We start from the raw sequence: 18,072 nt of genomic DNA, 5'->3' as shown, positions 1-18,072 counted from the left end.
CTGGGGCAGCTTGGCCAAGTGGCCTTGGGAGGAAATGCTAAGGGCTGAGGGGGAATTGGAGCCTGCCAGGCCAGCGGGGCACTTCCTCCACTGTTCAGACACACAAAGAAGCCACCTGGTATGAGCAGGGCTCACAGCCTGGTGATTCACAAGGCCCTGGCCAGCTCCGCGCCTCTCTCGGGCCAGGACAGAGGCCGTCTTCCGCTCTGGAGGCAGCAGGTGGTGCTGCTCGTTTCTTGGTGACACCCCCTCCCCCATGGCTTAGTTCTGGGCCGGCCTCCCTGAGCACATGAATATTCATGTGTGAAGCTGAGGATGAAGCAGGCCAGGGGCAGGAGGTTGCGCTCCCTATGAATGGGCCCACAGAGGAGGCCGGAAGCCGCTTGATCTGTGCGCCTTTGGTTCCATCCTCCTTTCCTCTCCTTCACTGGCGCTTTCAACAGGCACTTATATATGGGATGTGTGGCACGGTGTGGGCCCTGCGGAGGATGTGAGGCAGCGCACAGAGGAGCCTCGCAGCGTGAAGGTGCTGGCATTCCTGGGGCATCCTGGGCATCCTGGGCATCCTGGCCCGCCCCGCTGCCCACTTTCCCACGGCTGGCTTACGAGGCCGGCAGCACCCATGGGAAGGTGGAGGAAACATCTGTCCCAGGTTAGGTTTGAGGAAAGTGCGGTGCTGCGGTGCGTGGTCTCCTGTGACACCCAGCAGAGCAGGAAGTTGGCATGTCCTGTGCGCACAGACGTCCCCAAACACCACGTGCAGGACGGAAACGCGACGAAGCCACTGCGGCTAAGCGGCTTCTCCACGGCCGTCCGGCTAGCGTAGGGGTCGCCAGGGTCTGGGCTGCACGCATCTTTCCTTCCCGCCCAGAGCTCCCCGAGCTGTGACCGGCCTGTCCTTGTCCTTGCATAGCGGTACAGAACAGGGAGTCCTTCCCCGTCTAGTGTCAACATTGTGTGTCAGATACGATGCAGAAATTTAAAGTTCTTCGCCATGCTGTTGTTTTTGTTGTTTCGGCAGATTCTAAAGGGGAAGCAGGTGCATGAAAATAACTGGAGGTGTCAGGAAAGGCTCTGAACAGTTCAGGGTACACAGCAGTGGGGGCGCTCCGGGTGGAAGCCTTGCTTCTGAGCCTGGGGTGACGACGGCGCAGCGTGATGCTAACTCGCGGGGAAAGCATTTTCACAGCTTCGCGTGTCCTTCCTACAGAAGGAGCCCTTCCAGAAATACTGCAATACTTGTTTTTAATTCTTAGTGACATGAGTTTATCAGTTTTTGGGGAAACTGGTGTGTTTAGATCCTCGTGACCCAAGAGTAGGTCTGGACAGAGAAGCAAGTGTCCGTTTGTTTTTGCATGCGCGCGCGCAGACACACACACACACACACACACACACTTGCAGTTGCTGCAGGTTCGCCTGGTTGAGGTCAGGAGGGCAGCGCCGAGGCCCAAGGCCAGTGAGTGGCTGAGGAGAGCCGCTCGGCTGTGTGTTTGTGGGGCAGCCTGTGTCCCTTAAACGCTTGGTCATCCTGTGCGTCACGTCCTGTCCTCTGCCTAGCAAACGTGTTTGTTCTTGAAATTGTGGCCCAGATGCTGCTGCTCAGGGAGACGTGGCGCCCTGTTTTCAGGGCCCCATCACCCCATCCTGCGGGCGCTGGCTGCCCGTCACTCCCACGCTGGGTGCAGTCACGCAGGTCTGTGTCTCTCCCTCTGAGGAAGGGCCTTGGCTGCCCAGGTGCTGCTCAGCTGGAGCGAGGTGGCTCCAAGGGCACCTGTCTGTGGGAGGCGGGACTTGACCCCACCAGGTGCTCCATTCAGGCCTGTGTGTCCAAGCTGGGCCATCCGACGGTGGACCCTCACTGAGCAGAGGTCCGCCAGGGCCAGGAGTGCTCCAGGAGCTCAGGGTTCTCACGCATCCTGGCTGCCCATTCCAGGCACTTGGGGAGCTTCCAAACATCCAGACGCCCAGGCCCTTCCCGGAATCTGTGCAGGGGGTCGGCAGGGGGCAGCATTAGGATTTTTCTAACATCCTCTAGGAGAGTCCAGGAACAGCTGCAGTTGAGAACCACTGGTCCGGTGCTCCCTAAGCTGCATGGCGAGTGATGTCTCACTAAACCTAAGGTATTTGAAAGCTTCCTGTGCAGACTGTCAGAATTTAGGAATAGCTCTTATCTGTCCGTATATGTTTCTAGCAGCTGAATCAGACAGTTGCCAGGAACCTTCTAGAGGTGGTCATTGAACTCTACAGGTGTTCAAAGGTACCTCACTGGAGGCTATTAGAGCAGATAAACTGCAAAGCCCCTTCCAGCCCTGAGGGTCTGTGGTTGTCTTGACTGCATCCTGCACCTTCTGTATATGAGGCTCAGTTCTGAGCTCTAGGGAGCAACGTGGACAAAGCAGACCCAGCCCTGCTCCCGTGGAAGGTGCTGTAGCGGGCGAGATGGACAGGTGCTCACATGAGCAGGAGCGGGGTGAGTGCCTCAGGAGGGCTCTAGGCTGGGGTTAGAGTAGATGGTGATGTAGAGTAGGGGTGATGCGGAGGCTGCAGCATGGGGACCGTGCCCTCCCTGCCAGCCCCCCCCACACACACAGAGACACATGCAGGCGCACACACAGACACACATGCACACACACAGACACGCACGCACACACACCGACACACACACACAGACACACACGCACACGCACTCACAAGACACGCACGTGCACACGCACGCACACGCACGCACACACACAGACACACACACTGGGCCTAGGTCTTCCTGTGGACTAACTCCGTGTCTTCCCATGCATCTCGGGTGGCTCTGAAGACACTTCCCAGCTCTTCTGACTTGCAGTCCAGCTCTCCTCGGTGCACTCTGTACCTTATGACTTCCCTGCAGTCATAAGATGCAGGGAAGAGATGGAGAACTGAGGCCCCGTCAGGGCCCATCCTCACTGTGGGATTCCAGGCAGGACCAGGTTCCGTGTCCTGATACGCCCTTTGTACAGCCCACAGAAGTGGGCCTGGGAGAGCGGTTTCAGTCACAGGGGAGGTAGTTCTCCACAAGACGCTGGGAAGACCGTGAGTGAAAGGTCAGGGGAGCTTCTGGAAGGAGACAGGTGTTTCTGGAGGCCTCTGGAGCATTGTGGGTTTGTGGCCAACAGCAGGAGAAGCCCTAAGCCCACACAGGAGTTGGCAGACCATGAGTAAATGACAGGGGTGCATGGCCAAGGGATGGTGGGAATAAAGGTTTCACGTCCAAGTCTGCCCTCATCCGTTTCTAGCTCACATCTAGTTGTCGTCGCCGTGGCATGCTGGGAAGTAGTGAAAGCAGCACTCTCCTTCCCTTCCCTGAGCTGAGCTGCTCTGTCAGCTCACCCTGCCAAAGCTGAAAGGCAGTCAAGGCAGGAGCTGGTATGCGCTTGATAGCCCGCTCTAAAGCCAGTCAGCATTTCCCAGATAAGCAGAGACGAAGCCAGAGTGGCAGAACAACTTAACAGAGGCTTCGTCTTTCTGAAAGCCCGGGAACGTCCTGCCTACATGCCCACCCCTGTGCACTAGCGCTAGGGCTGCTGAGAGGGGCATGTGTGGGAATCGGGGCCCTGGAGGCTTAGGGGAGCATTCCCGACTCTTCTCTAAGACTTCCTGGTGCCGACGGAGGAGATAGCCCTCGCCCCAAAGGTCACAGTCCAGGGGAGACGCTTAGGCACAGAAGTAGTTATGGTGCGTTATAAGTGCTGTAAAAGTTAGCCAAGCGGAAGAATCAGGAAGGCAAGAAGAAGAGGCATAAAATGGGGGGACTTGGAGGCCAGAAGTGGCAGGTGGTGGATGTGTCGTTTGGTGTGCTTGGGGAGCAGTGGGGAGGTGGAGGTAGCTGGGGAAGCATGGGGCAGAATGAGGACATCTAACACACACATCTGTGTGGAGTTCTAGAGAAGTTAATATTTGGAAAGATGGTAACAGGCTTTTTAAGAATTGTGTCAGGTGCTACTTCTCAGATTTAGGAAACCTAGTGAATCATAAGCAGGGTAGTGAAAGAAATCCCCACCTAGGCACATCATCAGAAAACCAAAGGAAGAACATCCGAAATAAACCGACAGGAACAAAGGAAGGGCAGTCAGACTGACAGCCGACTTCTCAACAGCGCTGACAGATGCCACACGAAGGCAGAATGACGTCTTCAGTGCGCCGAAAGGAAAACACTGCCAACGGAGCAGTCTAGCGAAATCATCTTTCTTCCAAGAATGATGGTAAAATAAAGACATTTTAAGTTTCAAAACGACAAAAAAACTGTCATCTTCCAGAATTCTAGACTCAGCAGTGAAGGTCTTCTTCAGCAATGAAGGTGAAATAACAACACTTCCAGGTCACAGAAAACTCAGAGAATCTGTTGCCAGCACACCTGCCCCACAAGAAACTCTAAGGAAAGTTCTTCATGCTGATAGGAAAAACAGCCAGGTGGAAATTCAGATCTTCAGGAAGACATGAAGAACCTCAGAAGTGGGAAATGATGTGGGAGAATAATTTTAAACTAATAAGAATATAAGAAATTCGAGTAATGCGATTCGTGAGCTTGTGAACGTGTTGTTCCCAGCAGTTGCAGAATACGCATTTTCAGTCATATGCAGAATACTAACAAAACTAGTCTCCACGAACTTCAGAAACGCGAATCATCTAGAACACTTTTTCTGACCACAATACCCTCAAGTTAAAAGTCAGTAACAAAAAGATAACTAGAAAAACTCTATACACTTGACATTTTAAAAACACTTCTAAATTCCTGAGTCAAAGAAGAAATTATGATAAAAATCAGAAATATTTAGAACCACATAATACTGTAAGTATTTTCATAGCAGAATTTGTGGGACAACTAAAGCAGGAGTAAGAGGGAGATTCATAGCTGTAAGAACTGACGTTGGTCTAGAAGAAAAGCACAAGGTGAGTGAGAAACCGGCATTCCACTCACATCAGTAGTAGGGATGAAATGATAAGGTTAAGAACAGAAATGAATTAGAACAAATAATAATATCCAGAAAGACAGAAATTGGCAATTGAAGAGAGTAATAAAATAGATAAATCTTTGGCAAGATTAATTTTGAAAAATGGAGGAAAGGCACAAACAGTGTTAGGGATGAAACGACATAACTACAGTTACTGCCAAGATTCAAAGTAGAGTAGAGGCTATTTGATCAACTCTGTGCTTACAAATCTGCATGCTTAGACAACTGGGTAAATGAAAAACAGACAACTTAGCAAAGCTGACTGAAGAATAGAAAAACCTGTAAATAGAGACAATCTTATAATTAAGGAAACCGAGTCAATTACTTAAAATCCCGATCACCTCCCAAATCCACCCAGAGGGCTTTACTGGCAAGTTCTAATGCCATACAAGAAACAACTCCACTTTTATACAAACTCCTTCAGAGGATAGGAAAATGGAGTATTGCTACTCATTGGATGAGGCCAGCATGACCTCAACACCACAACCAGACAGAAGATATGTAAGAACAGATATGTCAGACCAGTCCCACTTAGGAAGGTAGATGCAAAAACCCTAAGCAAAGAAACAATTGCAAAACCACAATGAGAAAAATATAAAGATGATATGGTGCATCATGAAAAACTTTATTTGCAAGGACCAAGTCATTAGAAAATGTGTTGATGCCCCATACTAACAGACCCAAAGGCAAATCGTGTGATCATCTTAATGGAGACAGAAACAGGTTGATAAAAGTTATCAGCTATTAGTTGCAAAAGTCTTAGCAGATTTGGAATAATAGGGAACTTCCATAACCTGATAAAGAGCTCCTAAAAGGAAAATTATTATGGAAAATGGTACCATTTAATGGGAAAATATTGGAAGTTGTTAATGCTGTAAGAGCAAGACAAGGCCACGTACTCTCCACACTCCAGCTTATGTCCGGACTGGTGACTGCAGCCAGCACAGTGAGAGGGGAAAGGAAAGGAAAAGGGTCAGGACCACAAAGAACGAAACCGTCGTTATTTGCAAGTGATATGATCATATACATAGAATATCAAAAAATGTCTACAAATGAGTTTATTAGAATTAAGAATTATTAGAATTATAAGAATAAATAACTAGGATGAATTTCAATTAAGTAGAATTAAGAGTGGCAAGATTTCTGGATACAAAAATCAGTATGCAAAATTGTGTTTTCTGCATAACAGTAAATACACAGAAAATGAAAATTTTAAATATACCAGTCCCTAGGAATAAATTTTACAAAAGTTTTATAAATCCTTCTGGAAATAAAGGATAAAATTTTTAAAATTAAATTTTATTGCAAGATACTCAAGAAGACTTAAATGGGGCTACATCCTGTGACTCGGGTTTGGAAGGCTTGCTATCATAATAATAACAATTTTCCTCAAATCGATCTGAGGTTCAGTGCAGTTCTGATCAAAATCCCAACAGGGGTTAAAATGTTTTTTGTTTTTATATTTTTTTAACCTAACAAGATGATTTAAAAATGAATATGGAAGAGCAAAGGGCCAGGAATAACCAAGACACTTCTGAAGAACAAGACCAGGGGTGTGATTTGCTGTATCCAATGTCAAAATTTATTATCTTAACAATAACTGTGAGGATAATCTAAAAACTACAAGGGTGGAGACAGAAATGGGTCAGTGGAATGGAATAGAGAGCCCAGTCATGAATCCATGAAGACTTGACTTCTAATAGTTATGGGAGGTACTTTGGGAGTTTATCATTCATATAGGAAAACGTGAGATAATCCTTATTTTATACCATATACAAAAATCAATTACTAATGGATCAAATATGGAAACCTGAAAGGCAAGCTATAAACCTTTCAGACATTACTATAGAGGAATAGCTTTGAGGCCCCAGTACAGGGAAGGATTTCCTAAATGTCAGGAAAAGCGTAAATTGCAAACGAAAATACTGATAGGTTCTTCTCTGTTAAAGTTAAGAACTTATCTTCATCAAAAGGTACCTGCAGGAGAGTAAAATGAAAGGCCACAAATTGGGCAAAGATATTTGCAACACAAGGAAATGGTCAGTATTCAGAATATGGAAAGAACTCTGTGAAATCAATAAGAACAAGATAAACAATTCCAAAGGATAAAGACTAAAACAGTCTTTATAGGAGAGGAGAGGAGTTCATAGGAGAGGAGTCCTCAAGGACCCACAAAGAAATACAAGATGCACAGCTTCGTTAATGAAGGAACAAGGAGATGCAAATCAAACGAAATAAACCACGATGAAATAACATTTCACATGCCCCAGATTGGCACCCATGAAACAGTGAGACGGCAGTGAGTGTCTGTGAGGTGGTACGGCAGCTCCTGGAGCACCAGGGCTTGCATCGCGGCCGGTGGGTCTGTAAGCTGGGCTGACGCCGTGGGGACCACCTGGCATTACTCCATGAGGGCAGGTGCGCATGAGCACCTTGGCTGGAGCGAGAACAATGCCGCACGGCAAAACCCAAACCAGGCCAGTGCCTTCAACAAACTAATCCACTGTGGCCTTCCTTTTTCATAGAATAAAATATTGTGCAGCAGTAAAAATGAACCCATTTTAGCTACACCTCAGCACAGGTGCATCTCTCAAATAAAATGTGAAGTGAACACAGCCAGTCACAAAAGAATGTGTATAGTATGTTTCCATTTATATAAAGTTTGCAAAACAGGCATATCTAACCACTATTGTTTAAAGGTATCTCTACATGGTAAAACCAGAAGGAAAACCATGAGCAGGGCTAGCAGAATCCACAATGATGGGGGTCGGGTGCCACTGGGGAAGGCACTCATCCCTGAAAAGCAGCTTTTAAACATTTCCTGTGATGCCCCCGGAAGAAAGGAGATGTGCAAGGCGTTACGTGTGCACGCACATGGACACAAATGCACGTGTGTCTGCATTACCTGAAGTGGAAGATTCACACGACAGGGTGGGCACCTTAACATTAGTTTGCCCAGGTATTATCCTTAAAAAATCAAAAAGCCTGTGGTGGGTAACGTACGTAATTGATTTGTCACTCACACTTCGAAGATGTTTATTGCTTAAGCTGGGAGGTCAGCACACAGGCGCTTGTGTTATCGTCATTCTTTATGCTGCATCCACCTGCGTTAGCCATCCTTCTGTCAAAAGCAGAAACGATTCAAAGCCTGCGGATGCAGCTCAGGGAGACTGCTGCGTGAGGCGGAAGCCGGAGGGCTGGGGCGCGCTTGAGTTTAGCCTGGGGAGCCCTTTGCAAGGCCTGCGTGTGCTGTGTCCTCTGGCCGCGTCCCAGCTAGGCCCCATCCAGTGCTCTCCCAGGTGGAAGATCCCAGAGGCTGTCGGCCCTGGGCTTCAGCCCTGTGTAGCTTTGCTGCTGTGGGACAGCACCCTTTGGGGGACCGCCTCTCCTGACACAGGGCACACATGGCCCACAGTGTCTTTTTCCTTCTCGCCCCAGCTGCCCAGAACTTTCTGAGGGCATCTGTGAGCCCTACCCTACCTTCCTACAGGTGCCCGGCCAGCTGCCTCTGCCGACCCGTGGGGAGTTCCCCCTGCAGCCGGCACACACTCCGTCTCCGGGAGCTCAGATCCCTGGGCAGCCCCGCCGCAGCCTGCCCCCAGTGACGCCTGGGCAGCAGCCGTGGCCAACAAGCCCGTGTCCACCTCCGGTGAGACCTCACACCCCCCGGCTCCCGCCGCTGTCCCCCTTGTGGCTCCTTGTGTCGGCCTGCACTCGGCCGCCCTTTGCCCCCAGCTCCCCGTGCCACGCACCCAGTGTGGGGGCTGAGCTCACGCGCCTCCAGAGGAAGCGTCCGCAGGGCCCCTGGGCAGGCTGCCCTCTGGACATTCCTCAGGTCACTTCCTGCGGCCGTACCCTAGTTTCTAGACCCAGCTCAGATGCGTCTCTACCACCATTAGCCCCTCCAGTTTGGGGTAGGGATGGTGGGAGCAGTGGGAGGCCAGCACTCCACTCTGCACAGGGAGGCCGAGGTCCCCCTCACCGCTCATGCGATCCCCCGGCTCTCAGCATGCTCCCTCAGGACACGGGATAGTGATCTGCCCTCCTGCCCGTTGCCACCCCCGCGGTTGTGGACTGGGAGTAGAAGCGTGGGGCGGTCGTGATGCACCCCGCCCCTGGTCACTGGCTCTCGTGTTCACCCAGGCGCCTTTGAGCTCTTCAGTAATTTGAATGGGACAATTAAAGATGACTTTTCTGAATTTGACAACCTCCGAACTTCAAAAAAAACAGGTACGTAAAGATGGTAGAGTATGCATTTGACCAGCCCAGTGATTGCGGAAATAATAATCAGCTTTCAGAATCTTACAATTTCATGTATTTTCTTTGCATTTTGCGCTTGGGAGCGTAAGCATCTAATTGCAGGAATCACACGTTAACAGTGAAGTCATTCAGCCGAGTTTCCTTTCACCTTCTCCACACGTTGGGCCCCGTGTTTCTTGTCTGGGTCACTTCTGTGTCTTGGCCTCGTTCCCCCCAGGGCCCATGGCTGCCCTGGCCCCCCAGCCCCAGCGTGGACCCCCAGGTCTGAGCCATGATTTCTGCTCACCTTCATGTTCCCAACTTCCCGCCCCCCAAGGTGCCACCTTTTCCAGACCCCGGCTTTGGGCATGGACAGGGCATCTCTGTCCCGTTTCCTCACCCCAGGTAGCGGCTCCTGCCTGGCTCATCAGAGCCCCTGGGCTGGGAGGCTGTCAGGGTGGGGCTCAGAGACACGGCCTGGAGGGAGCAGAGGGAGGCGGCCTGGGACGCTTTCTTTATATACCCCTCAGTGGAGCGGGGCACAGCCAGGCAGCCTCTGTCCATCCCAGAGCCGCACCTCCCAAACACACAGAGCAACTTCTCTCCTTTCTTTCCTCTCTCGGCTTCTCTCTGCCCTCCCCGTTCCCACCACCTGCCTCCCCCCAGCTCACCTGCCTCCCCCCGCAGCTGCAGCCACCCGCCTGGCTGGCCCTGGTCAAAAGGTATGAGCAGCCTGGCCCCTTTCTCAGCTCAGGGTTTCAGAGGCAACTTAGGACATGCTGCTTCTTGGGGTCTTTCTTTTGCTGCATTAAAAAAGCAACAAGTTTCCAGGTGTGTCCTCTGTAGGCCAAAGTACAACCTAACTGTCCTTGCCCGCCCTCTGTGCTTCAGGGAGAAGCCAGCGTGGCTTGTTACGTGAACATCTTTCTGTGGATTTGCACAGTGTTTTCCCCCAAGTCTAGAAGTATTCCCATTGTAGAAAAATTGGGAAAGCTATAGGAGGAAATGAAAATCATTGATAATCCTTCCACCTGCTGTCAGCCGGTGTTTGCTTCCAGTATTTTTTCTGAGCTCTTACTGTTCAGCTCATACTGTCAGAGTTGAATCCTGAACCGCCACCTCCCCCTGCCCTTTTATGGAATAACAGATTGAAAACATTTTGTCATGACATTAAAAATTCTTTAGAAAATATGTGAGCGCTATACAGTATCTCTGTAGCTCAGCAACAATGACTCTAATTTTGGGAGGACATTTTAGGTTGATTTCAAGTTTTGCTAAAGTAAATACTGCTGTGGCGGACACCTTTGTGCTTAAACCCCGTTCATGTTTTGCATTATTTCCTGAGACTGGATTCCTAGAAATGGGATTACCGAGTGGAGAGTATGACCATTTTTAAGAACCTCTGTGCCACATCGCCGCCTTGCATCTTGGCAGAGCAGACACATTCCCACCAGCCTGTCTCAACACACCCTCTGTTGGCTGAATTTTTAAAAATAATTTGCTTTCTTCTTACTATCAAGACATTCATGTTCATTGTAGAAAATACAGAAAATGAAAACATAAGAAAACGGGAATTACCCGTGCCTAGCCACCAACCCAAAGTAACATCTTACTATGTTTGAAGGATTGTGCTGTACGTACGGTTTAGTCCCTGCTTTTCTCGTCTGATACACGAATACAGCCCTTTTCCTCCTCAGCTCGTGTCTGCCCCTGTACTCTGGGGTGGTGTGGACAGTGGATTATGTCACCTGCCTAACGGCTGACTGCCAGTCTCCAGTTTGGGGCTGTTTGAAACAACACTGCAATGAACATCCCCACCCTCTGCAGCCTCGGGGGGCGGTGGGGGCTCAGGGGTCCGGAAATGTCTGTGTTTTGCTTGGGATGCTCGGGGGGGGGGGGGGGGGGGGGTTGGCTGGCAACGCTGAACGCACGGGTCTCGGGGCCGCCCGCACGCTCGCCACGCCCATGTGTGTCCTTGTCTTGCAGCCGAGCTGGTGGCCTCCGCGCCACCCCAGAACAATGGGACGACAAGCCCTGACCCCTTTGAGTCTCAGCCCCTGACCATGCCCTCAAGCAAGCCCAGCGGCGCCCGGAAAACGCCGGAGTCCTTCCTGGGCCCCAACGCGGCCCTGGTGAACCTGGACTCGCTGGTGACCAGGCCAGCGCCGCCGGCGCAGTCCCTCAACCCTTTCCTGGCACCAGGTATGCTCGTCTCCCAGGGCTGCCTCGGCTGGCTGCTCCTCCTGAGAGCGGGTTTGTGCCGCGCTCTGGGCCCTGAGCTCTCGCCCACCGTGCCCCTCTCGTGAGCGTCGTGCGTGAGGGATGCCCGGCCTCAGGGAGCCGGCTGGGGCGCTGAACAGTGCCCGGGGTGGGGCGAGAGAGCTGCTGTTCAGTTTGGGGGAGGATGGAGAACAGCTCTTCTCTCCGCTGAGACCACTGCGCGAGGTGGCCCGACTTGGTCCCTCAGCCGGGGAGACCCTTGAGTGAGCGCCAGTCCTGGGCCAGCTGGAGGGGTGTGGGGCGGCGGGCTCTGCTGCTAGATGTCCCAGACACTGTCACGTGGAGTGTAACGGCCCCAGGCTGTGCCGTCCTGCAGGGACCCAAGGACCCTCACGTTGCCTCTGGTGCCGGATTCGGCCTTTCCCGGGGCCGGAATTCCGTGCTTCCTGCGGCTGGGCTCTGCCCAGAGACCTGCTCTCCACCCTCCGGCTGCACTGCACTGTGGGACAAGCCCCAGCCCTTGCTTTAGTGTCTGTGGCGTTGTGGCCTGCCCCGCCCGCCCCCTCTCTCCCTCAGCTGCACCGAGCTCCCAGCATTCCTCGTGTGTGCACATTCTGTCCCCTCTGCCGGGAACGTCCTCCCTCCTGGGAAATGGTATCCGTCCTTCAGAACAGCCCAGACGACCTCCTTCCTTCCTCACAGGTTTCCCAGCAGGGCCCTAGTCTCCCCAAGAGCAGGAACATGTGACATTCACAGTGTTCAGCTGCAGACCTGCCCCACGATGAAGGGGTCTCATCTGGACCGTTGCCCTGATAGGACCCAAGGACTTGGGGGGGGGCCCTTGGGCAGGAGTGGGGTGTATGGAGTGCCTGGGTCCTGCTGAATTTTACGGTCTTGAGATGGGTGGGATGAGGTTACCCCCAGGGAGGTTGGCTTCCATGGTTCCTTGCTCCCCGGGTGGGACTTGGATCAAAACCCAGGTCCCTACACCAGCGTGGAGCCCTGTCCTTCGCCCAGGCGCCTCCTGCCGCCTCTGCCCGAGAACCCCGGGGCCCTGCAGGAGTCCCACGGGCAGGCTGTGCCCACCGGCAGCCTCCTCCAGGCTTCGGGGCCGGGGGCGTGTCAAGGCCCTGGGGCCGCTGTTCTGTCTGCAAACAGGTCCTGGTCCCTGGGGACTGCAGCCAAGACGAGGCTCAGGCGGGCCTCACAGGTGGCTCCGTGCTGTCTTTGTTTATGGGGTCCTGCCTCTGACCCTTCCAGGCTGCAGGCCTCAGGCTAGTCACTGCCCTGCTCTGTAGTCTCAGTTCAGTCCTTCTAACGGGGGGTGATCTTCAGAGCCTGCCTCCTAGGTTTGCTTGAGGAGGAGGGGCTGATGCAAGCTTGTCGTGTGTGCCCTCGGCAGTGAGGTGCGAACAGCACAGCGTCTCCTGGCGGAGGGTGGCCTTGCTGGCAGCCTTTGTGAGCAGGCGCTGGGCTGCATTGGACACTCAGTGCTGGCAGCTCCCGGTTTTTATTCTTTGGCAGAGTACTAATAGATGTTTTTGCACAAAGGGGTAAAGGCTTTCTGATGTGACACAAATTCTGGAAATATCGTGTAAGGCAGAGCTGCATTTGCTCCGTGACTGCAGGACTTCTCAGCGCCTTTAGGGTCCCAGGGTACAGCGTGGGGACTGCCACTCAAGCCACACACTGCAGCTCCCCCCTCCCCCTTTGCTCTCCTCTCTCCCAGGCACCTGTGTTCACAGAATGTGGGAGCAATGCCGGTTGTTGGCTGCCAAAGGAGTCCTGGGGTGCCAGCCCTGAGGAGGGGCTGGAGCCCTACGAGCCTGGCACGTTCCTGGCATTGCCTTGTTCAGGCTTTGTGACCCTGCACACGTCACCTGGCTTCTCCGAGTCACAGCCTTAGTCTCATCCACCACACAGTAGAGATCTGAATCAGCAGACGTGTCTGGCACGTGCTGGTTGGCACTGCCGTGGGCTGTGGCACAAGAGGGCTCAGGATGCACCGAGTCCCGAGGGGCCGTGCGCCTGGTGGCTGTGGTCTGCCAGCCCTGGGGCGGATGTGGTGGTGACTACCCACTGGCCCTCCTGCTCTTTCCACAGGTGCAGCCGCGGCCTCGGCCCCTGTGAATCCCTTCCAGGTGAACCAGCCCCAGCCACTGACACTGAACCAGCTGCGGGGGAGCCCGGTGCTGGGGGCCAGCACGTCCTGCGGGCCCGGCCTGGTTGCGGAGCCCATGGCGATGGCCTCCGTGACCTCCACAGCCTCGCACGCCGCTCTGGGGGCCAGCGGTGCCTCCCTGACCCCACTGGGCCCCGCCACAATGAGTGTGGTGGGCAGCGTGGCCATGCCCCCACCGGCAGCTCAGGCCACCGGCGCAACCAACCCCTTTCTCCTCTAGTGCCTGGGCCTGGGGGGGACCCTGAGCATGCGCCCAAGGACGCCGAGCAGGGACTCTCATCGGTGGAATGGGGTCTGAGAGCCGGGGTGGGCATTAGGGCTTTCCAGTTCCGACTTCCTGATGCAAGAGTTGTCTTCCCAGCCCAGCCCTCAGACTGGAGCCGTGGCAGCCTTGCTGCGCCCACACACCCAGCACGTGGCTCTCCGAGCCTTCCGGCCGCCCGCCCGCCTGCCCGTCCCCAGCCTGTAGCCCCGTGTCTCGAGGGAGCACCTGCCCCGGCCTGGCCGCCCTCGCCGCCTCCTCACAAGAGCAGGGTCCTGGCCTCTGTGGGAGCAGCCGGTTCTCAGGGGCCTTGGACGAGGAGGCGGGAACCCTCAGTGTTGCCCTTGTCCCAAGCCTCAGCCTGAGGTTGCGGGGTCACTGCCTCGCCCAGGACGTGGCGTGCCTGCCTCGTCGCTTCCTTTCATCCCCAGCCCTGGTGTCACCCAAGCAGTCCCAGCTGTGGACAGAATGAAGTGCTGGCTCCATGACACTGACCTTCTGGGGAAGTAGTTGTGCATATTTTATTTTTCTTTGACTCGTGTGTGAGTTCAAAGTGAACACTACCACCGTGGAACAACTCTTGAATTAAATCCACTAGAGCAAGCTTTAAACTAATCTGAGCATAACCCTGCCACGTGGCTCTCTGATTGTATACGTTTGCACATATTTTGTTTAGTACAGTTTCATATTTGAGTTGGCAGAATTATCTAATAGTCTTTTTTTGGCTAATATTTTTATAACGTGGTTCTTATTTAACTGTCTAGTTTTGATAGAATTTACCAGGTCTGGCTGAATTAAGATATTGGCACATGTCATGTTAGTAGTTTAAATTCTCTTATTTATGGTTTTAACTCTGTAAGAAAATTTAAATAAGAAGAGACAAAAAAAATGCCTTATGGAAAAACTGAAGCAAATTCTTTATAGAAAAAAATATGGGAATTTGATTACACATAAATGATGTTTATTTAAAAAAAAAAAAAAACTACAACAGGAACAAAAAATAGAAATCCTAGCCTTCACTTGCCTTTTCCTTTCTTTCACTCCCTTTTTTGGAGAATTACCAAATTGATCAACTTTTTAGCCTTTTAGGCTAGAACCTAAAAGAGAGTCTATTTTTTCTTACTGATAACACCAACCTCAAGAAAGTTGAAGAAAAAAATCTAACGTATGAATGCGTCCCACCAGTTTTTACCAGCTAATTCCTTTTTGCAACTGAAGGCATGCACAGATTAACCAGGACTTCTATTTACAATGGAATCTGAAATGGAAGAGACACCCTGGACCTTGTGTGTCCGTAATCTCCTCTGTCTTAATCCACGCTCAGGGTAAAGCTGGGGACAGTGTGGACACGGCAGTTGTCTTGGGGGCCATGGTATGTCTGTGCCCCTGGAGCCTGGGGATCTCATGGCTGAGAAGGGGGAGGGACCAGGGCTGGCCCTGAGCCGCCCTCCTGCTGACTCCAGACACACACAGCAGACTTCAAAATCTTCTCTTACTTTGGAGAGAAAGAAAAAAATCATTCTCACAGGGAACAGATTTTAACAAACATGCACTAATATTACCTCCCTCCCCCACCTCCTGCTTCCTTCCCCCCGCCCCCCCCCAGTACAAAAGAAGTATTAGGTCGCTAATCAAAGACCAGAAAAGACTAGCTTCTCCTTAGGGAAGGGACATTTCCCCTGAACCTTGTGTCCAGTCAGCTCACCTCTCGTTTCACCGTGGACTTCTCAGCTCTCACCCCGAGAGCAGCTGACCCCCGAGTGGTCCCTGGGCGGAGTGGGGGGACAGGGCCCCTCTCTTTGGTTCTAGCAGGAGAACTGCCCCTTAGCACTGGGCACAGGAGACAGGGAAAATGCCAGCAGGCATGCCGCCCAGGCCCTTCTCCTTTTCCTGCTTCACAGTGCTCGCCCGGAGGCAGCCCCCGCCCCGGCGCCACCTGCCTTTGCCAGAGCTGAGACCTGGGGCTGCCCTGGGCTCCGAAGGCTGCGGCCCAGCTCTCCCGGCCTGGGGGCCAGTGCTGCTTGCCCAGGGAGGTGCTTTCACTCAGACCATGTGGCCTGGCCACCTCCTGGTCGGACCAAACTCGACTTCTGGGGTCAGTGATTCTTTTGTAGCAGTCTTTCCTGCCATGATTTTGCGGCCGCAGCATGACAGCCATCGGGCCACCAAGGCTCAAGAAGACCCCCGGCCACTCCCCAGCACAGGCCCGTCCCCAGGTGCCTCATCCCTGTTGCCCGCTGCACTGATCTTAAAGCCACCGGCCACTGCCGCGCGCGTTGTACACATGCCACCGTGCTCCGTCCTATGGGTGCCGTGGTAGGGGGTGTCACCCAGCCATTTTCTCAGTCCCAGGGGCCGGTGGCTGGTTTTGAACTTGTGTTGACTATTGATACTTATTTACTGTGTAAATATAATTTATCATTTGTATCATGATGCGGTCTCTGGCTGTGTCTTTACCCACCCTGTCTTTCAGTCCCACGACACGAGAGGGGTGGGCCGGTGAGGGAGCTGCGTCCCGCCCGGAACCCAGCTTGGCCTGTGGTCAGTGAGGCCACTGGCTTGGTCCTGGGGCCTGAGGGAGTCTCTGAATGTCAGGGAAGGACGGGCTGGGGGCAGCCTTCACGGTGCTGTGCCCGCTGGGCTGCAGGGCATGGGGGTACTGGCCGCAGCCCTTTACGCCTTGCTGTGTCGTTGGTGGCTGCACGTCACCACCTGTGTGCTTTGGGCTTACCCTAGCCACAGACCTGCTGTGTGTGAGGTGTGCCAGCCTGCTGGGAGCTGCTTCCTCTCCTGGGTCCGTGCCCCCAGGAGAGCTGCTCCTTGAGAAGCTCCCTGGCCATCCCGCACATTCTCAAGATAGTGATTGTCACAGCTGCTGGTCCTTGGGTGGCTTGTGCATCTTTACTGTGGCAACAGCTGACGGGTCCATGGGCCCCGTCCCCTCGGAACCTGTGATCAGGAAGTGTAGATCACGGCTGAAGGACAGAAGTTCCTTTGCAGGCAGAGGTGGGAACGCTGTTCTGACTCTCGGAGCATGTACAGCAAAGGCAGAGGGAGACGGGAGGCAGGACTGCAGCTTCTCCTGTGAGGCCCGAGCGCCAGCCTCTACGCTGGGGCTGCCCTGCCCATCTTTCTATGCTGAGGACCTGGCCCCCTGGTGCCCACTCAGGGAGCAGGGCTTAGCGGGGGCTGGGGAGGGTTTGCCAGAGCCTGGAGCTGCCAGGGGCCTCCTTTCTCGTCAGGTGGGCTGTGTATTAGGGTGATCTAGGTTATACTGGTCGGGCAGCTCTCCAAGCAGTGACCGGGGTCCCCAGCTGCTTTAATCTTGTGACACTGCCACATTCAACACAGAGCTTTGAAAGTTGCTGTGAAAAGGAACGAGTGAGCAGAGTAGTCGGTGTGTGAGATTTCTTAGGGGCCAGGCCTGGAAGGGCATGACTTCCACCCTTGTCCCAGTGCCAGAACTGGTCCTGTGACTCCAGCCAAATGTCCAGGGGAGTGAGGATATGCAGGCTTCCTTTGTGCCCAGGGGGACGGGAAGTGGGTTTCGTTAACACATGGCCAGTCCCTGTCACAGCTGGCCCTCAGTCACCAAATACTGATTTCACTCTCTTCCCCACTCTCAGACCATATACCCAACCCCCACGGGAGACGTCCGTGGAGTCCCATTCAGTCATCTATAGAATCATAGGAGATAGTAAATGATGGTTAAGCTACAAAGTCTTGGGGTAGTTTCTTACACAGCAGTAGGTAATGAGCACACACACACACAATCCTTCCCTGTATAAGCCTGCTGTGTCTCCCTGCTGCCCTATCTCCATGCTTCTTCCAACTTAGTGGTAGCTCCTGTGAGGCCATTTGGAACCATGGCGGGAAGGCCATCCTCTTCATCTGGTATTTACCAAAAGGCTGAGCTGCCTGTCAAAATGAGATGTTTCAATGGTCCTTTATGGCTCAAACCATTCTTCAATCATATCCCTTTCCATATGAGTTTTAGAAAGTTTCCTTTTCCAGCCTTTTGATGACCAGTATTTTTGGATTCTCCATTTCCTGTCATTTCTGCTTGCAGACTGGCCAGTTCTTTCTTAAACTCATCTCTTTACGGTGATAGCTTTCCACATGGCAGCCGACAGTAGATAACGTACACCACCCCTCCCAGCAGCTGTCCCTTTGCCCTGAGCTGATGG

General features: G+C 53.0%; 1 protein-coding gene across 6 annotated transcripts in view; it reads left to right on the top strand.

Moving 5' to 3' along the window:
* Positions 1-16,318, top strand: part of EPN2 (epsin 2) — a 75,099-nt gene extending 58,781 nt beyond the window's left edge. For all 6 annotated transcript variants that reach the window (XM_033091568.1, XM_033091567.1, XM_033091566.1 and 3 more), the window contains 4 exons: positions 8,473-8,631; positions 9,126-9,212; positions 11,208-11,423; positions 13,545-16,318. In XM_033091568.1, the coding sequence (XP_032947459.1) occupies positions 8,473-8,631; positions 9,126-9,212; positions 11,208-11,423; positions 13,545-13,843 (761 nt within the window). In that variant the 3' untranslated portion in view covers positions 13,844-16,318. The remainder of the gene's footprint in view (positions 1-8,472; positions 8,632-9,125; positions 9,213-11,207; positions 11,424-13,544) is intronic.
* The last annotated feature ends 1,754 nt before the right edge of the window (positions 16,319-18,072 follow it).

The sequence above is a fragment of the Rhinolophus ferrumequinum genome, chromosome 21 (genome assembly GCF_004115265.2).
Source record: "Rhinolophus ferrumequinum isolate MPI-CBG mRhiFer1 chromosome 21, mRhiFer1_v1.p, whole genome shotgun sequence".
Taxonomy (NCBI): Eukaryota; Metazoa; Chordata; class Mammalia; order Chiroptera; family Rhinolophidae; genus Rhinolophus; species Rhinolophus ferrumequinum.
This window is presented reverse-complemented; position numbering and strand designations above follow the sequence as displayed.